The sequence below is a fragment of the Topomyia yanbarensis genome, chromosome 2 (assembly GCF_030247195.1).
Source record: "Topomyia yanbarensis strain Yona2022 chromosome 2, ASM3024719v1, whole genome shotgun sequence".
Taxonomy (NCBI): domain Eukaryota; kingdom Metazoa; phylum Arthropoda; class Insecta; order Diptera; family Culicidae; genus Topomyia; species Topomyia yanbarensis.
In genome coordinates, this window is record NC_080671.1 from 455,676,625 (window position 1) to 455,698,710 (window position 22,086).

Sequence of the window (22,086 nt, forward strand, 5' to 3'; positions counted from 1 at the left end):
AAGACAAGGTGGCTGGCAGGACTAAAATATACGAGTGGCGCACGTAGTGCCATGGTTCTTACCCTTACTGTGTTAAGCGAATCTCTGACACAGTGGCCGTTTGCTTCTTCGCAAATCATGGGGTTCAATGGTGGTCATGTCCCTAATACCCATTTCGTGGTTCGCTATAGGCGATTATAAGCTAACGTGTTTGGTATCTTCTAACTGCTGTACAACAAGTGCTGATAATGAAACGTGTAGTGCTGTGATCGAGTATGGTTAAAGCAGCACTAATTAATCTTCAGCATAAACGAACAGCCATTATGAATCTATCCCGCCTTGTGCAGGAAGCAAAAGCTTGCATAGCATTGGTTCAAGAACCGTATTTCCATTCGATCTTCTATGTTAGAAAACTACTTAAACCCGTAGCTTTCAACAAAAATGGTATGAGAAATCCCAGGGAAATCCGCTGTGAAAATACTGTGGCAGAAATGGGTTTCCCCTCATAATCGGCAGTCATGTAAATGCCCACCACATAATTTGGGACAGCTCAGATATCAATTTGAGAGGCACCGAATTAATGGAATACTTAACTAGTACCAATCTGCACATACTTAATGCAGGAAATCGCCCAATATTTGCACGAGCTGGCAGAGAAGAGGTGTTGGATGTATCTCTCTGCTCTGACGGTATTGCGCATGAGTTGGCAAACTGGCTCGTAGCAAACGAGCTCGAACCGTCGTTATCTGATCATAAGTACATCGTCTTTGATTATTTAAACGTCCCGCTAGATATCGTCACATATCGTAATCATAAATCTACGAACTGGGACCTCTACGAAGAGGCCTTGGCGACTAGGTTTCATGGGTATCTTCCGACGATTGAATCTCCAAGTGATTTGGATGAGGTCGTGGATAAAACAAGCTCACTCATAGTAGCAGCATACCAAGAGGATTGCCCGCTTCAAGTTATGCGTGCTTCTAGAGAAATACCTTGGTAGAATACCGAACTTGTTCGACTCAAAAAGTCATGTAGAAGAGATTGGAACCGCAGACGCAGGGACGGGTCGGAGGCATTCAAGTTGGCTCGTAAAGCATACAGAAATGCCCTTCAATCCTCTGAGCGAAGTAGTTGGAAAAGCCTCTGCACAAATGTCTCAAGTCTCCACGATACTAGTAGATTAAATAAGTTACTTTCGAAATCGAAAGACTTTCATGTCATTTTTTTTTCTTTTTGCTTCTTATTTTTACCATTTTTTTGTTAATCATTTTTGTTATCGACCTATTGTCAACTGTTGTTACGGCATTTAATTAACAAGGGACTGGAAGGTGAAAAATATTTTTCAATATTAAAAGCCATAGTACTCAAGGGAGAGCAAGGAGTTGAAGGAAGAAAGTTTAGAAGGCGTGGAATAGGGTCATATGAGCAAGCTTAGAGTTTCCGGCGACTTAACCTTTTGTCTGCTACTGCAGGAGTCAGGATCTTTTGGCATTAGAAATGCGAATCACCTGAGTCTGCGGCATGTCCGGACGAGCGAAAAGTAATTTTGTACTTCATGCTGTCGGAACCGACAAAAAGTTAAGTCACGAAAAACTTCCACACTAAGCCTTTGCGACGTCAAAACTCTTTGAATGAGCTAGTTTTTTTTTGTTTTCTGGCCCTTGCCGATTGTCTGCCTGAGTATTTTACTTGATCGACTATTGTGACTGCATCAGTATCTGTGGCATATGGTCACATGTGTTGCTGATTCGCGCGGTGTTGGCAGCTTGCTCTCTTGAGTACTATGGCTCTTAATATTGAAAAATATGCTTTACCTTCTAGTCCCTTGCAAATTAAATGCCATTTACAACAGTTAACAAATTGACTCAACAGATCGTTAACAAACAAAAAATGGGGAAAAAGGTAATACATGACTCTCTCAATATGCATTTATGATACATAGACTACATTGATTTGGACAAAATAAATCCAACACAAGATAATTTGTGTTTTTTTATAACTTTTATTGAAACACAAATTAAACGTACTCTTCAACCCGTAACTCCGGAACTGGAAGTCGGATCAACTAAAATTTCCATTACAACTTATGGGAGCATTATAACGTTCATGTGAAACTAAGTTTGTGCAAATCGGTTCACTTCTGAGAAAATTGAGTGACATTATTTGATACACACATACACACATACATACACATATTTAAACAAACACATTCATTTTGTCATCCGGCCTAAATGGGAATTTCTTATGTGACCGGACGATTCATTCTATATTTCCATTATTTCGGGCACTTCCGGAACCGTATATGGTGGTCAATATGGCCAACAAGATTTCGGTGGGCCGTCAGTAACCTAAAACTACAAATACAAGATGTTTGGTGCCTGCTTTAGCAAAAAAGTCCTTTTTGCATTCATCGCGTTATCGGTTTGAATAAGAGTTTTCTCTGTGGCCACACTCCACAACCCATAATTCCGCTACTGAAAGTCGGATCAAAATAAAATTTAATAACAGATTTTGGGGACGCAACACCGTTCATTTGATACTAAGTTTGCTTGAATCAGTCAATCCAACTCCGAGAAACCGATGTGACTGTTATTCTGAATTTGTATGCTTCCGCCGGGGCTTCCTGAATATTCGATGGTGGTCAATGTGTCCAAAGAGACTTTAAATGACTGTTAGTGACCTAGAACTACAAATCCAAGCAGTTGTGGTCACATTTTGGAAAAATTTTCGCCTTTTTACATTCATCGCCGTATACATCAAAATCGGGATTTGCTGCGTGTTCGTACTCATCACCCCCTAATTCCGGGACCGGAAGTCGGATCAATTAGAAATTCAATAGCATACATGTATTTTTCATTTGAGATCAAATTTGTAAAAATCGGGAAAGAATTTTCCGAGAAATAGGTATGACATTAGGGTTCTATTTTTACCATTTTTTTTGTTAACCATTTTTGTTAACGACCTATTGAGTTAATTTGTCAACAGTTTTTTCGGCATTTAATTAGCAAGGGACTGGAAGATGAAGTATATTTTTCAATATTTAGAGCCATAGTACTCAAGGGAGAGCAAGGTGTTGAAAGGAGAAAGTTTAGAAAAGCGTGGAAGGATCATATATGCAAGCTTAGAGCTCACCGGCGACTTAACCCTTTGTCTGCTACCGTAGTGGTCAGGGTCTTTTGGCATTAGAAATGCGAATCACCTGAGTCTACGGCATGTCCGAACAAGCGTAAAGTAACTTGTTACTTCATGCTGTCGGAACCGACAAAAAGTTAAGTCACGGTAAACTTCCACACTAAGCATTTGCGACGTTGAAACTCATTGAATGAGCCAGTTTTGTTTGTTCCCTCACCAATTGCCTGCCTGAGTGATTTTATTTTATCGACTATTGTGACTGTCTCAGCGTGTGTGACAATATGGTCACATGTGTTGCTGATTTGCACGGTGTCGGCAGCTTTCACCCAACGCTGCAACGATGAATCCCCATCACGGTAAGTTCTATTTTTACGGTAGCAGACAAAGGGTTAAGTCGCCGGTGAGCTCTAAGCTTGCATATATGATCCTTCCACGCTTTTCTAAACTTTCTCCTTTCAACACCTTGCTCTCCCTTGAGTACTATGGCTCTAAATATTGAAAAATATACTTCACCTTCCAGTCCCTTGCTAATTAAATGCCGAAAAAACTGTTGACAAAATGACATTAGGGACTTGGAATATTCTCCGGGGGCATCACGAACCGTCATGGCCAATGTGGCCAAAGCGACTTCGATGGGTCATTAATGGTCTAGACACGCAAATCCATGTAATGTTTTTCACATTATATATGTTTTGCATCATTTGGCTATCATGGTGGTCCCAGTTTATATGGGAATTTGCTGTGTGATCGTACTCCTCAACCCGTAACTCCGGATCAATAAAAAAAATAATAACGACCGATAGGAAGGTTGTAGGGGAACCGGAAGCAAGTCCGCAAGCGCAAACATTTTTCTAAAATACCACAAAGCTCCAAAAATTGTAAAGGATGTGTTTACTGTGTGTGATGGTGATGTGATCCGTTGCGTTGAAATTAAACCCTCATTTATTCGTGATAAATAGTAATTTTCGCCGCGAAACTTTACCAGCGGATATGTGAAAAAGTGTTCTCTCTGGTGAAATAGTTTGCTTGAAGAATCGACGGTTATCTACGCAATCTGAAGTGAAAACACATTTGCATTATCTGTTGGATCGGCAAAACAATAGCGAACCAGTGATTAGTTGTTTGGTTTGCTTCGTTAGCCCGTCTCGGGGCGGAGCAGAGAAGAGTGTGAAGCACCGATAGCGATATCATGACCACTGTTCTATGCAGTGCGTGTGCGAATAAAATTTCATCAGCGAATGATCGTGTTTACTGTTTCGGCGGCTGCGATCATATCTTGCATGAAAAATGTGCCGATCTGAATACCGCCAGTGCAAGTGCCCTGAAAAGCAATAATGCATTACGATATGTTTGCTTTGACTGTCGTAAAAAACAGTCTTGCTTGAATGATGTGCTGAAAAAGTGTGGGGAACTGCAGAACGCTGTTTCTGAATTGCAGAAGGCACAACATGAGCTGACACACAAGTTAGTGAATGAGTGTGTGGGCAAAATCGAGAACAACATCAAGCAACAACTTTCGGACTTTCTCCAGCTTATGAAGCAATCGCTCGTGAATTTGAATACTAGTGAAAATACAAATACCCTGTCATACGCAAGTGTCGTGCAAGCTTGTGTGAGCGACCCAGCATCAAACAGAAAAAGGAAAAGTCCCTTGATATCTGCTGGCGATTGTCCGGTGCATAAACAGTCCAATCCAGAGCGAACAGTAGTCATTAGACCTACTGAGCACCAAGACGCGACTGTAACAAAGAAAGACATCCAAAGCAAGCTCGACCCTGTTATGTTGGGTGTTAAAGAAACCTTTTTCCGATCCAACGGTGAAGCAACGGTTAGATGCGATTCCCAAGAATCAGCGCTTAAACTGCTTAGTTCAGTAAAAGCAAATCTGTCTGGAAAGTACGATGCTGACGTTTAAAAAGCTCTGAAACTAAGAGTAAAAATTGCTGGTTTTACTGACGATATCACAGCGGAGAATTTCGTGGAAAAATTGGTAAAGCAAAACAATCTTTCGGAGTTTGCTAACCTAACGGTGATACGAGTTGTGCGAAACGAAAAACACACAGACAATCCTATGTCTGCTGTTCTTGAAACCGATGCCAAAACCTTCGAAGAACTGATAAAGCTGCAACGTGTCAACTTAGGTTGGATGCGCTGCAAAATTACTGAATGTGTCAACGTGTTTCGCTGCTTTCGGTGTTCTGAGTACGGCCATAAAGCTGAAGCATGCACGAAGCCCCTATGCTGTCCAATTTGTGCCGAAGGACACAAGTCTGAAGAATGTGTTTCAACCTTCCGAAAGTGCATAAACTGCCACAATGCCAGTACTGCGAGAACTGATGCTGACCAAATACAAGTAGATCATGCCTCCTGGAGCTCTGAGTGTCCACTTTACCAAACTCGTCTTCGGCAGTCACGTCGAATCATTGACTACAACACCTAGCAACTAACACAACACCGTGAAACCGGTTTCGTTGTTCGTCAAATAATCCCTCCGGTCAAACGACAAATCAACCACAGCAACCATGATTTTATATCCCTGGCATTCCTTCCTGACAACGGATCCGGTTTATGTCTATCAGTTTCTTCTGTGCCAGCGACGCCATCGGAGAAAGAATCTTGGTTAGAACAACGAAGCAGCAACGATAGCGACCTCATCTGGCCAGATCCACAATTGCATCTTTCCAACGGGTGCAATCAGCCTGATTCCTCCAACTACGTTCCCCTGCTCTCCACGGGACTCGTGTGTTATGGCAGCGACATTTCCCGGTCAGGTAAAGCCAAAGAGGGTATATGTCCTCCCGAAGCTACTCGAGATACTGCGCACCTTAAATTAGATCCACAATTGCAGTTTGTCGACGGATGCAATCAGGCCGATCCCAACAACGACGTTCATCTGTTTTCTAAGGAACTTGTATGCTATGGCAGCGACCTTTCCCGTCCAGACCCACAATTGCAGCTTGCCGATGGGCACAATCAGCTAGAACCCATCACCGACGCCCATCTGCTTGCCACGGAACTTGGCAGCGACCCTTCCCGGTCAAATCTACAATTGCAGCTTACCAACGGACGTGATCAGCTTAACTCCGTCACCGATGACCATCTGCTTGCCACGGAACATGAATGCGATGGTAGTGACCTTCTCCGGTCAGGTAAAAATAAGGAGGGTATATGTCCTCCCGAAGCTACTATAGATTCTGCGCACCCTAAATCCGATCCACAATTGCAGTTTACCACCGTTTACAATCAGTTTGATTCTATCACTGACGCCTGTATGTTGACAACAAAATCTGAAAGCAGAGACTACGATATGCTCCGGTCAGATAACAGCAGTCTAAAACAATTAGAGCAATTTGAAGTTCCTGCTTTTGTTTACACAGGTAAATGCAATGAATGTATATGTTCTTCCGAAGTAGGACATACAGATGCTGCTCCCGCTGAAAATCCACCCCTATTACAGCCAGACGCCACCACCATCGCCGCTCGTCCTTCTACCGCTCAACCATCAGGACACTATCTGGAGGAACAACTTAGTATCTACTAAGATTATTTGAGATATTAGTAGGAAACGTGCTGTTTCGTGAGACCAAAGCATACATATCGAAGGATCAACATGGCTTTTTTTCAGGCAGATCGACAACTACTAATCTAGCTCAATTCACTTCGCTCTGTATTAAAAATATTGAAGTTGGATCTCAGGTCGATACTGTATACACGGATCTCAAGGCTGCATTCGATCGTGTAGATCACTCTCTTCTACTGGCAAATATAAAGCGGCTGGGCGCTTCGTCAAATTTCACAGGGTGGCTTAAATCATATCTCGTAAATCGTTCTCTATCTGTAAAATTAAGAAATAGCGAGTCATACAGCTTCATTAACTTGTCGGGAGTGCATCAAGGGAGCAATCTAGGACCGTTGCTTTTTTCGTTGTTCTTCAATGACGTTTGCTATGTTATACCTCCAGGGTGTAAACTTATATACGCTGATGATCTCAAACTATTTCTCATTGTGCGGTCAATAGAAGATTGCGTGGCACTGCAGCGACACTTAGATGCTTTTTGTAATTGGTGTAGTCGCAACTTGCTGGCTCTCAGCGTGGCCAAATGTTCCATAATATCTTTTACTCGCAGAAAAAATCCAATACTCTGGAGCTACACCATCTCAGGGGAATCGCTAGAGAGAATGACAGTTATCAGAGACCTCGGAGTACTCCTGGACTCACAACTGACATTCAGAAATCATTACTCTCATGTTATAGCACAGGCAAATAGAAACCTCGGCTTCATTATAAGAATCGCCAAAGAATTCACTGATCCATATTGTTTACGGGCACTCAATTTCTCACTAGTTCGATCTGTCCTGGAAGCTTCAGCACCCATTTGGTGTCCTTATACGAACATTTGGATCAACCGAATAGAAGCAGTGCAGGCAAGATTCCTCCGTTTTGCTCTTAGAACTCTCCCATGGCGTAACCCAGCAGAGCTACCACCGTACATCGATCGCTGTCGTCTGCTCGATATGGAAACCCTAGCGAAAAGGCGGAACACATTAAGAGCAGTATTTGTTGGGAAGATATTACCTGGTCAAATAGATGCTCCAGATATTCTCTCACAAATAAATATCTATGTGCCCCCTAGAAATCTCAGATCGCATAACTTCTTAAGACTGGAATTTCAGCGCACAGAGTACGGTCAGAACGAACCCATTAGGGCGATGTGTAATGTTTTTAATAGTGTTTATGACCATTTTGACTTTTCTGTATCTGGTGATGTTTTCAAAAATAGACTAAGGCCGATGACATGCTTATGCGATTTGCGATGCGGTAGCGGTAAGCGAAGCGAATGCGTTTGACCTATCTCTTTGGTGTGTGCATGTAGAACGCGTAATACTGTCATAGTAAAAGCGGGGCGAACGCGGCAAAACACTATGACGCGTCCGCAAACGCTTCGCTTTCCGCTTCAGCTTGTCATCGGCCTAAGAAGGTTGACTTAGATTTCAAGATTCCATTTTTGTAATATTTGTAATTTTTGTTCTTGCAATACTGTGTACTATGTGATTATGTTTAATTGTAGTGTAAAATCATTGTAATCAACTGTGAAAAATTTGAAAACATGATGGGTTTTTACGCCCATTTGAGGATTGCTTCTGAAGTATATCCTGAAATGGGCTTTTCCCAACCTAGAAACATTTCATGTAGACCACCACAGGTCAGATGAAAAATAAGAATAAATAAATAAATAAATAAATATTCTGTGCATAATCCTTGTTTAGATGGTTCTTAACAAGATATATTTTTTTCAGCGATTCAAAAAATTCGATTCATTAAAAATTATTGGGTACCAAAAATTCAGAAAAATAACATTTTAAAAACGCTGCGGGTAAGACCGACACCCCGAAGTGGCAAGAGCGACACCCTTGTTAGCTTTCTTTTTGTCCAATTTTTTTCATTAAAAGTATGTTGTGTATGTGTGATAAAGTGTAATTTAGTGTATATGAGTATCTGTGATGCAAATGCACGCTTTCTGGAATTTCATCGCGTAGCAAAAGAAAGAGCATACGAATGTGTGGTGTAAATAAATAATATTCAACAATTGGTTTGTATTATGGTAAAGATCTCCCACTTAATCTTTTCAAGCTTTAGTATCGCTTGTGAAACCATTCTAAAGAGTAACATCCGTTCTACAAGAAGAATATATCCCCTGTTACTAAGAGTCATTCACTTAGAAGTGACATACGCTTTTGTAGTAAGCTATCCGGTTTGTGATATGATTTTTCGAAAATTTGTTGATTCACAATCCGGCAGTCGATGAAAATTGTTCTTCAATATCATTTTAGAATCTCATATTAGATTATCCTTTTTCCTTTCGTTTTATAATAAAACTATGAATCGCTCTCAACTTGATTTTTAATTTTTTGGTCGGTTTGAGACAATACTGACATGGAATAAATGCAAAAACCACGTTTCTGTGTATTTCAAATTTTAACATGATGCTATAATAGTGTAATTGAATACCATAAACAACTCCCAGTCGTTTGCATTGAATCAAAAATGAACTCAACCATCTTACCCCAACAATGCCAAATAAACAGTGTGGGAATACTCAAACTTATCCTTAACGCAGATAAATAATGATATGGAGAGTAGATTAGAATGTGCAGCATAAATACTGCTGATTTTCAAAGCTTTTGTGCTGTTAAAACCTTAAAATGTTTCAACTAAAAATAACATCCAAGTGCGCATCAACTTTGCTTTCGCATGTTTTGTTTATTTTGTGACGTTGAATGAATCTATATGGCATCTCTCGAAATGCTCAAAATAATCGTACTAATGATATTCTGTTATTATTGTATGATTTAAAATTTGATATCTGGGAAAAGTCGTGGGGTGTCGGGCTTACCCACGGTGTCGGACTTGCCCCCGGTTTTCCTACTTTTCATTTGAGACTAAGTTTGTGCAAAAAGGTCCAACCTTCGAACTGAGTCAAATGGTATAAGAGACTCGGCCTTGCGGGCCTCGGTTAAGAAGTCGAAATTGCTACCGATTGCATAAACTTTCTGTATGAGAAAGGCAATACGGAAAAAGGTACTGAGGCGCAAAGAGTTACTGAGCTTTGCTGTTCAAAAACACTAACTCGTCGTCTTCTCACTGACACTGGGAATTCCCAATAACCCCGACTTATTCTTTCTTCTCGTTTCTTGAATTTACACCATCATATAAATGCTTTACTCCACTTAATAGAAACGGGAAATGAACAAGTATATGGTAAGCTGAGGGCACCCGAGAAAAACTGCATCAGCGCGAGTACCACGAAAAGATCCTTGCTGGGATCGTTGTACAAAACGACCAACAAGGAAGAGAAACGAAATCACCCCGGTGCCGGTGTTTAGCAAGCGGAACGGGGATCTGTTCATGGATCAGGAGTGGCTGCCAGGTGAAAGGGGCACTTTGACATGCCATTGAACGGACAAACAATTAGAAAAGGAACAAACAAAATGTGATGAGCCAGCAGTAGATCAATCTACACTAGACGAAGACCTGAAAAGCAATAAAGCCGTTAGGTAGGACAACAGGCCTTCGACACAAGCGAGTGACCGGCAGTACGAAGAAATCTACTGCGTGATTGGGAGGATCAAACTCGAAGAAAAAATACCTTCGGATTAGTTGGATGGCCTCATATACAAGAAGGGTCACAAACTCGAGCGTAGTAACTATCGTGGCATAACGATTCTTAGTGCTGCATATAAAATCCTCTTCCGTGTTCTGTTTAGCAGTCTGTCCCCATTGGCTGAATCCTTCTTCGGCAAATAACAAAGCAGATTTTGAAAAGGGTGATCAACGAGGGACGTGATGTTTACCATGCGAAAAATTCTTGATAAATTCCGGGAATGCAACTTACGAACTCACCATTCGCTTGTGGATTTGAAGACGGCGTTCGATTCAGTGAAACGAAAAGAACAGGATACTTGATTTTCGACAAAACTCATAAACTGTTTTGCATGATGCTGGATGGATCAAAATCAAATGTCAAAATTGTCGGAGAGACATTCGACTCGTTTTGGAACTTAACTGAAATCAACTAAAAACCACAGATTTTATAATTTTTATACTACAAATTTGAAATCCAACCGTGTGCCATGTGTTCTGAAAATTTGACTCCCATTATCCCACTGTGCGCAGTATTGTGTCTCCGGGAAGTGCCTTCCCCAGAAGAATGGCATCGTCCTACCGTCTCCTACTCGAAGATTTACTACTTTCACTTCCTTGCGCCTGATTCCAAACATCCACGCAGATTCTGTTCAAATTCATAAATTATTATCTCTCCGCCTATACGCATCCGTGGGAAGCCACGAGCGGGCTCCTTTTCGGCTCCACCTATGAAGGTTGTTTGCCCTATTCATCGTGACCTGAGTTATCCTTTCGATCGATATGTTTAAACAGAGTGTCAAGGTTCAACGGAATAAATCTTTTCTGGTATGACATAGGATGCCCTTTGCTTCTGACAGAAGAAGCAGTGCTGTAGCAACCCTATTTCGGCGAATTTGGAATGTTCTTACTGCGTCTCTGGACGTAAATAAGCTGTTTCAATTTCCGTGAATTCATCAAACAGAGAGTGATAGACAACAGCTAGTGCTTCCGGAATGTTTTTTGTATGAAGAATCCTTTTTTAAGCAAATGAAATACCCGGGATTCAAAATTCAATCAAATTTTTCAAACCGAGAAGACACTACGAATTGTGTTAGATAAAAAAATATTAGTATTTTATTACAGATAACAATGGAAATCGTTATCTATCCTTCCAAAATTCTAGATAAGATAGTTGTCATCAGACCTGCATTCGAAAGCAATTTAGTTTCATGGGAAACTTCTCGGAAGTCATACCCATTTCTTTCTTCAACTTCCTACTGGCGCTGTTACCGCAATCATCAACATCGAACGTGTCGATTCGGTCTAGAGCTGAGAAGAAAATCTCAAAAATAAACACACGTTTTTTAAATTTGCTGAGCACCAAGACAAACATTTACCACTTGCTGTTTGTGTTTGAGATCAAGGCTTTATAGACCCTGTCTCGAACGCCCATCATGACATTGAAGGGAGAAAATTTGCAACCCCAAAAACCACCCCCTTCCTCACATCAACCAACCTTTACACATTCAAATACCACAAAAAAAAATTGTTGCGGTTTGTATACTTTACCATCTTATCACCTATCTTCTCGTTTTTGCTTCTATTTACAGATTCGACGCCAGGGGGAAGAGCCTACAACAGGCGATCCACTGGTCGGACGAGGCAGTGCTCAAATCGAAGGCGTACTTCTACTACGAGACCAATCCGCCGGCGCTTCGGATAAAGAACATCAAACAGGAGGATGCCGGCTTGTACAGGTGAGTCTAAGAAGATACCTTCGCCAACCTACGCATTGCGAGGGACGAAATAGCTTAATAAATGCGAGCTTTAACATTTATTTCAATCGGTAGCATTTCATATTTAGTCGGCTACTTCACGGTAAGGTGAGATTTTAGAACAACACTACAAAAATAGCAGGATAATTAGTTGTTGTTATAATTAAAATGGAAATCAACAGCTGCCCCCAAAGCTCTCTATCGTTGCAAAAGCTTGCTAGTACGCAAACATGGCGACCGACGAGTCGACCTTGTCGTCCATTTCGGTTGCCAATGGTAACATGATGACAATGTGATTCGAGAGAATCTACTTTTCACCAACATCATTCAGGCAATAATGCGAACAATTTTACACTTATTTAATGAGAGTGCGGTTTTTCTAAGTACCGCGATACCGACATACAAGTGCCTGGTCCCAAATCAAGCGTCGGCCCCATATGCGAAAATTTGATGGTCGTCACATACCGAATGCGTATATGTTCGGACGGGAGTCTGTTGAAATCGTTCGTTTGAAGTGAGTATCAACCCGTCATGGGTTGTCATGGCCTACCCTGCACCCCTAATAAGAAAGCCATAAAATCTCTGTTTGCGGTTTAAAACAGTTTCCTGACGGGGTGGCAATCGTTGGCAAATACTTTTGTCAAAAATAACGCTTGTAGTGCTACCGGCGGTATGCCAGCATGATTTATGCTTGAAAAAAGTTTATCCTTTCTCTTTCAATAAAAAGCAGCTTTTCACGCAATTTGAAGGGAAAGGTTATCGTGCCGGAAAATTTTCAGCTTCCTGTCTAATAGCGTGAAACCCACATCGGGGAACTTTATGGCCTTGGTTTGATAGACAAATTTATGACGAAAATAAGCTCGGTGTGATTACAGAAGCACGCATCGAAACGACCTAAGCAAAGTTTTCGCAAGGCCTACTTAGAATCAACCTACTGAAACCGAAACTTGGTCGTCAGCGAATTGATTGCGGTACAGCTTTGTGGTTGAAAATGTGATTTTGAAAGGTTATGTTCAATTCATTTCGTACGATTTTTGAACGCGCCATAGAAACAATGAAAACTGTGAGGAAAAATCGCCAATCTTACAGAAATTAAATCGTTTGACACTGATTATAATCACATTTATGACAAAACATAACACCAAACGACTCCTGAATATTTCCAAGAGAAATTGCCATTCTCATAATACTTCAGATAGAACATATCGCCTGTCCTTATTTTGCCTACCATCTCAGAGACAAAAAAATCAAACAACCCCTCGGTTATCCTTTCGTGCATAAATATTCAATTTATTCCAAGCTCACAGAATAATAGTAACAAAAAAAAAGTCGCACCGGTAAAGTAACCAACCGTCAGCATCGGAAAACGAACCACCAGCCTCCAGTGATTGGTCAGCCGTCGTCGTTCGTCGATCCGCAAGGACTCTTGTCGGGCGCGATGACCAAGCATCTCCACAGTAATGATAGGTCATGGCGCATTGGCAAAGCATCGAAGTGCTCCTAACGAGCAACTGATCTAAATCGTGTTTTTTTTTTCTTCTGCTTTCTATTGACTCTTGTTGCTTGGTAACTACTACGCGGGTGGGCACCGGTGCTGACCAAGCGCACTCACACTGTCCTGCCGTCAGCAATGAAAAAAGAAGCTCCATTTCCATGACCTGCTGAGATAGTCAGTCTTCTCGAATCATGATGCAAAAATAATGCGATGTTGGAGAAAAAAAAAGTTTTTTTGATGAGAAAGAGGCAGGCTTCGAGATTTATCGTTCCTGCTGGGGGTGTTTTTTTGTGGATTTTGAACTTAGATACTGCTCATTCAATGTTGATATTGATATATAGATATAGAGCTGTTTGAGCATACGTTACTCAGTTATCAATCGAGTGGTTTTTATTGCATTGAATTTTCGACGCTGCAACTTGTTGATTTTTGAAAGGTTCTATTGATTTTTGGAATCACTAAAATGTGGTTGAAACTTCCAGCAGCCTTCTACCGTCAGTGCTAACAAACTGTATTTTAGAATACGCTCTTCTTTTCCTAGTATTGCTTTCGCAAACAAAATATATCATTGATGCACGAACATGCTACAAAATTGTCTACACCTACATTCATAGATGGATAGTACGATAGTATTATTCATGCGGCCAAATTCAATATATGCTTCGCGATTTTTTAAAAATATTATTAAATTTTTACACAGTTTCAGTAAGGCGTTTCAAATAGAACGTGTTTTTAGGTCTTTGTAAAAAATCAGTAAAAATAGTGAATATGGACAGACCTACGGTCATTTCCCTAGAACGATCAATTTTATTGCATTTCTAACTACGACTACGATATCGCCACGTCCAATTCACCGACCGATCAGATTTTATTGTAGTTCTTTCTCAGCTAAACATTTTCACACGGAAAATCGTGTTGCATAAAAAATATTGGTTTCAATTGAAAACTTTCGATTCAAACCGCTGGACAGACCTTGGACCGGATGATTCTGGACAAAAGAACTATCGGTAAAAACAATGTAACAAGATTTGGAATTGTTGAAAAAGATTCTCAACTGGCCGAAACGTCGGAATATGACAAAATATTGTTTTGCAATTCAAAGATTGCACCGCCAAACACAAGACACCACGCTTCGATATTAAATATCGAGAATTCGTCTGTTGTGGTTAATTCGTCGCGCCTAGGTATACGGAAAGGATTACCTCGTTATTCCACTACAAAAAGGTTTCGTGCAGTCTGCAGTATATGAGAAATCATCCAATTTACTAACACAATTTTTGTCCATTTGCCTAAGTGCAAGCGAAGTTTCGAAAGTCTACCCGTGTGTGTGAGCGTTCACACAGTTAGCTCATTTGAAGGCAGTAATGTAGGGCCCTAGGGAACACTAGATGATCTAGGTGAGCAAAGAACCGAAGTAACAATTGAAGTTTTATAGCACGCTACAAGTGCAATCTAAGTTTTATCAGTGGCTAAAACTTCAATTGTTACTAGGGAAGGTCAGTGACTTACACGTAAACTAGAGAGGGCTGTCTGATCTAGCCGATGGTATCGGCCGGTTCATTTATTAATTTGTTTGAGGTTACTCGATCCTATCCTCTAGTTCAGCGGTTCTCAACCTTTTTCGTATCACGGACCCCTTAGAAATCATCCTGGCTTACTGCGAACCACCACGGATAAATATCGATTTTGTATGCTATCAATATGCTATTTTCAGTTTATTAGGAAACAAGACTTGAAATTTGAATCTGCACTCGCAAAATATATTTTTCTTCGCGGACCCCCAGCAACGACCTCACGGCCCCCTAGGGGTCCGCGGACCCCAGGTTGAGAATCACTGCTCCAGTTTATCATGGTTTTGACAGTAGTACAGTAGTCCGTGTGATAGTAGTTGATCTCGCATATTGTAGTCAATGGATCGCTGGTAACATCACTCACTAGAATATACAGGTACCTGGATCCCATGGAATCCAGTGCCGAGATGGCCAATAGTGAACCAGAAAAAATGATACCCGGAATGTACTAAGGATTTCAAGTGATAACTAAGGCGATTGCTACGATCCACCAAGAAGATTGAATAGCAATTTGAAGGCAAGGTTGTCCCCGATCCCACTAACGCGCACCCCAAATTGAACATCCAATTTGAATACGTCGGTGAAAATCTGAGCTACACTACAAGATTTCACCGTCAGTCAAAAATGTTTACCATTTCTTCTCATAAGAGGTGATCGGTTAAGGATCGTAGAACATTTTCGATGAGCAATGGATTCAGTAACCACGAGCGCGGTTTTAAAATATATAAGCTTTTTTAACAATCGTTGTGTAGTTTCAAATGAGGTAGTAGCCGATCCATTAAATAGTAGTATTCACCGCCTAAGAGTTCTTCTTAATCTGACGGTCTAAACCTGCGCTGAAGATGTTGACGGTGGTTGAGTGGTAAACGTGACCGCCACTCATTCCAGTTGGTCCGAGTTCAATCCCAGCCGAGGTCGTTGAGATTTTTCTAAGGTGAAAAAATCTGTGGTCACGCCTTCCTTCGGAAGGGAAGTAAAGCCGTTGGTCCCCGGTCCATGAGTTGATGGATCGATATCTAGTCAAGATAATGGAGTCACCTCTCTGGTCTCGGTAATGAAAAAATTGAATTCAACTTCTATACTCATTAACAAATATCCTCCTCCCGTGATACTTGTGGAATGCGCAGTAGTATATACGAGATCTAGCAAAAAGCAAGTATCGGGCTAACATTCTTTCTTTTTCCTTCCGCGATCTAGGTTCGGGCCTGGCCGGCGCCAGGTATTGATCAGTAAACACTTTAAGGATTAACGGGAGTTGCACTTTGAAAAATGTTTCGCTACTTCGCTTTCGCTACTGTGCAACTTCAGCTAGTCCAAATTGATAACGGAGTAGCAGCCAGGGGTGTTCGCTCAAGCTCAAGCTCAAGCTCAAGCTCAAGCTCAAGCTCAAGCTAAACCTGCGCTGAAGATTTACTCATTATCATATACTAAACAATATAAAAAAGGGGCTGGGAAGTACACTCCCCTAACCCCCCTTTCTTTTCATTTTCTGACTACATCTATGTTATTCAGCAATTCATTCTGAATGTTTCATCCAAAGGTACCAAATCTCTGCGATGAATATATTCTCATTTATTAAAGCTTAAAATGTCGATGTCGGTGGTGCACTGGCAGTATTGAAAAAAATGAATTTCTGCAAATGGTTTAAATCATAAGTTTTAAAATCGTTGTAACTCGTAGCTAGTCGAGTGCAAAATCCATCAAGAACAAGTTTAGGGATTACTTTTCTTCTGATGATGTGCAAGGAAAAGGTAGATAACTCGAATCTCCTAGAAAGAGGCATCTCTAATGAGAAAGTATGAAACAATGCCAGAAAGAGATTTGGACAAAAATCAGGTGTGAGTGTCGGATTGATCCAACATATCAAGAAACGGAACAATCGGAAGAGTTATAAAAAGCAGTAAAAGAGTAAGGAAGAGTATTCCACTCGACATCGTATAAGTCCAATTTACCTCTACAAAGAAAGTGTGATAAAAATTAAGGTACACTGATAATATAAATTCATAAATATAACGAAATCGAGCATGCAATGCACGAATTCATTCGTCGTTTTCCGCAACGAAGTATTTTCGTGCATTGTAAATAGTAGCTTTCGTTCAATTCATAAACAAGAATAGCCGCTTTCTGAACGAAAGCTTTCGTAAATTTTACATATTTAATGTACACTGCACGAATGTTATCGTTGATAACGACATTATTTTTCGTGAATGAAACGAAATGTTTCGTTTATTTTAATAAATGTTTGTGTATATTACGAACAATCTCGTTGGTCGCAAAAAATCATTTCGTTCATCTAAGAGAATTTTTCGTATTTAATAGCATATTATTTTGACATTGCTCCTGCAGAGAAAAACTTATTCATACAAAACCAACGAGCAGTTCGCGATGGCTCAACTGAATCCGTACTGCTCCGGATTCTGGATCAAATGGAAGCGAAAGAGGTTCAGGAAATCTTCCTAAATCCGGCGGACATGGATACGGTTACTAAATAGTCAGACCGAGACCGTCGTGATGATCAACAATTATCTGACGTATAGCGACAATGACTCCATAATGTACCTCTATTGAAGCTCCTTTGACGTTGACGGTTTGACGAATGGTGCTCGTAAATATTACAAAGACTTTCGTATATACCAGCGAACAATTCGTTTGCCTAATGAAGCCATTTCGTCATAAGCCAACGAAAGTCGTTTCGTAGTTTTCACGAAAAACTCGTAATAAAAAATAAAAGTGTTTCAATAGAACTACGAACGATTCATTATATGTACGAAAAATTCGTATATTTTATGAAAATTTTCTGTACGAAACTAATTCCTAGCGATTTACGAATATATTTTATCAGTGTATCGAATAGTTTCCTGAAGCAGAAGAGCTGATCTCGCAACGAACAGCTGCCGTTGGTTATGCAGATGCAGTGACGGATCGATTGAATCCAATCACTGATGATAAAGATAAAACAATAAACATACAAGATGCGCTTGCTTAAAGTTCAATACGAAGACACAAAACAACAACTCACAGAAACCATGGGAAAGCAGCGACCCTCAGAGGTGCTCTATTCCCTATCCCAACCAAGCAGCAAACTGTTACCTAAAAATCCAGACCCAAACAAACCAGATGGCGCGACGGACGAACGTCTTGTCGTACCGCTTACTGTGCCCAACCAACATCGACCGGATCTTCAGCCCTGTAGCGGGTTTGCTCGTGGCACCTGATGAGATTTACAAAGAAAAAAAACGAACAAAGTAACAGGTCGGCTGCGGATACGTAGGGTTCGGCTCACTCCTGGGTAATTTGTCTAATGAAATCTCTCCCTTTGAACAGAGTGCCACCTCAGTGTTTACCAGAGCCCATTACATCGGAGCTTGCGTAGATAAATGCGGCCATAGACACCCTCAAAACCCAACATAGCAAAACAGTAGCTGCACTGGCTCTGACTGTCATAACGCCGGTTTACACTGCCGAGGGAATATACCAAATCAAGAACAGCGCAGTTCTAACCATGAACGAGCACCCTCGAAGAAGAGTCCTTCAGTCTTAGAGAACAATGGAACAGCTACAGCGTAGTCTATGAACATTAATGATGCAGTGGAACATCAATGCTCTCAGAACTAATAATGGCGATTTACAACATTGCCCAAATGACACCCATATGCCTGGCCATTCAAGAGTCTCACCTAAAAAATGGCACAGACCTGAATGCCTTGTTCGGTCACCAATACGTAAATCACGTTAAGGCTTCAACACCTATCAGACGGTTGATCTAGGTACGAAAACCAATCTACCATCGAAACCGGAAACTCACACCCTGTGGAATGTACGGGAGTCTCGAAATTCTTACCATATGATATCTGAGATGTGGAAAACAAACTGTGATCGCCTATTAGACAACAAGCTATCCCCTTCAAAATGACGGGGCATTTTAACGCTACTCACACGGCATAGGACTCAAAAAGATACCGCAGACATTTCACGGAAAAAATGGAGGTAGTGGAAGACTACGAGGCCGTTATACTATATGCCGAAAGGTCGCAGTCTCTGCACTGGACCTTACTATAATTGCAGCCTTGAAAGTGGGAAAATGCGGTTGGACAATTGCCCCGGACAAAGGAAGTAGTGGCTATTCCCCAACGATCAAATCTGGCATTGATTCCCTGAAAGCAATGCCAGATTTGATCACCCAAGCTACTAGAGATAACATACTGAGGACCAACTGGGTACCATTTTGCTGAACGGTACACTGGTGGAATCCATAAGTTGAAAAGAAGGAAGGTACTCCCGCTACCAAAAAGTACATCTCCGGACCATAAACTGCGGGAAAACGGTCACAACGAGCTCAGGAATGAGGTATGACAAGTGGACGAAGGAGGGAAGACTTTAAACTGGGTTAAGTTCCTTGACGACATCAGCCTATATTCCATTACTCAAAAGCTACGGAAACGGCTGAACGCATTGAGTGGCAAGCGACGACAAATTAGATTTTCCTTCAACATTAATGGCACAAAGATATCAGGGTCCTTCTGAAATTGCGAATAAAATTTGAAAAACCTATTTTAATCCACCTAGCGGTGCAATTGTGCCTTTCTCAATCATGAATCACGAGAATGTGTGCGTTGTTTATATTCATTAAAAACTTTTAAATGCATATATTACATTTTATTATTATACATCACATGACAACTATATACAGGAAAATATATCATTATTCGAGTTCTAAAATTTTGAAAAAGAAAAAACAGCCACGGTAATATTGAACTGAAAAAAGGTGCGAAATCGGCAGTCCCAAAAAGTCGATCTTTATAAAAAAAAATTTTCGAGATAACATAAAATCTCGACGTTTCATGCATTTTTAAGATGTTTGGCATCAAAAATACGAATTCGATTTCTGAAATTTCATGGGGTCCCCCCTTTGAAAAAAAAAATTGAGTTCCGGCTTATATGGGAATTTCATATGTGACCGGACGATTTAGTCTATATTTCCGGACCCATATAAGCGATCCGTACGAAATTTTATAGACATCTGTGGGGATATTATAGCTATAATTTGGGACTAAGTTTGTGAAAATCGGCCAAACCATTTCCGGGAAACTGATGTGAGTTCGTAAATTTTGAAAGGTGGCCGCTTTTCCCGGGCACTTCCGGAACCATCTATGGTGGTCAATGTAGTCAACGAAAGTTTGGTTGGCCGTCGGTGACCGAGAACAGCAAATTTAAGTTGTTTGAGAGACATTTTAGCGAAATTTTTACCTTTTTTGCTTTCATCGGCGTATCGGTTTGAATCACAATTTGCTATGTGATCGCACGCCACAACCTGTAACTCCGGAACCGGAAGTCGGATCGGGATGAAATTAAATAGCCATTTACGGGGACGCAATACCTTTCATTTGAGACCAAGTTTAGCCGAATCGGTCTAGCCATCTCCGAGAAACCGATGTGACTGTTATTCTGAATTTAGATAATCCGCCGGGGCTTCCGGAACCGATGATGGTGGCCAATGTGGCCAAATAGACTTTGAATGGATGTTAGTGACCTAATACTACAAATCGGGGCGGAGGAGCTCTGATGCAATACTCAGCTGCATATTTTGCCTTCCATTTGAGACTTGGTTTGAGAAAATCGGTTCAGTCATCACCGAAGAACCGATGTGACTTTAATTGTGGAATATGCCCGGAATTCCGGACTTCCGGAATCGTCGATAGTGGACAATATATTCAAAGAATGTTTGATTGGCAATCAGTGATCTAGATCTGCGATTAGAAGTAATTTGGTGACCATTTCAATAGTTTTTAGCCTCTGAGGTATTACGATTGTACCGATTTATATGGGAAATTCCAGTGTATCCTTACTAACACCCCTGTAACTCCGGAAGCAAGAGTCAGAACCGAATGAAATTCAGCAGCAGTCAATGGCATTACTGTATCTTTCATTTGAAATCAAGTTTGTAAAAATCGGTAGAGAATTCGTTGGGGAATGGGTGTGATATTAGCTTAGGAACTTGGCGGGTTCCCCGGGGGCGTCATGAACCGTCATAGGTGGCCAATGTGGTCAAAGCTACTTTGATTGATCAGTAGTGATCCAGACCCGCAAACTAGAGTAATGTTACATCAATTTTAATATGTTTTACATCATTTGAACATCATGGTGGTACCAGTTTGTATGGGAATTTGCTGGGTGACCGCACTCTTCAACCCGTAACTCCGGAACCGGAAGTCGGATCAACTAAAAATTCAATAGCAGCTTATGGGAGCGTTATACCTTTCATATGAAACTAAGTTTGCGAAAATCGGTTCAGCCATCTCTGAGAAAATTGTGTGAGTTTAAATGACACACACACACATACACACACATACACACACACATACATACACACACACACACACAGACATTTGCCGATCTCGACGAACTGAATCGAATGGTGTATGACACTCGGCCCTCCGGGCCTCGGTTAAAAACCCGATTTTTACAGTGATTGCATAGCCTTTCTTTATATGAGAAAGGCAAAACATTTATTGAAATAAACGAATGACTTCATTTCATTCACTAAAAATAATGTCGTTATCAACGATAACATTCTTGCCATGTACACTTGATAAATAAAAGTTACTAAAACTTTTGTTCATCAAGCGTTCATTTCTTCACACCACAATCTTTCTAGTACTCAATAATGATGAGCAGGTCTAAATAGAATCGAATTTGCCAGATCGATCTTTTTAATTAATAAAAAATCGGCGCTGTCAAAAATTGATCCTAAAACATCGAATGCGACAAACGAAATCGTTTGTAATATACATAAACGTTTATTAAAATACACGAAACATTTCGTTTCGTTCACGAAAAATAATGTCAACGATTACATTCGTGCAGTATACATTAAACGTGTAAAATTTACGAAAGATTTCGTTCACCAAGCGGCCATTCTTGTTCATGAAATGAACGAAACCTACTATTTAGAATGCACGAAAATACTTCGTTGCAGAAAACGACGAATGAATTCGTGTATTGTATGATCGA

The 22,086-nt window shown here is 40.8% G+C and overlaps 1 protein-coding gene across 1 annotated transcript in view; it reads left to right on the forward strand.

The window, feature by feature from the left end:
- The window catches only part of LOC131685868 (nephrin), a 548,850-nt gene that overhangs the window by 343,572 nt on the left and 183,192 nt on the right, over positions 1-22,086 (forward strand). The window contains exon 4 of the mRNA XM_058969878.1: positions 11,845-11,991. Coding sequence (XP_058825861.1) covers positions 11,845-11,991 — 147 coding nt within the window. The remainder of the gene's footprint in view (positions 1-11,844; positions 11,992-22,086) is intronic.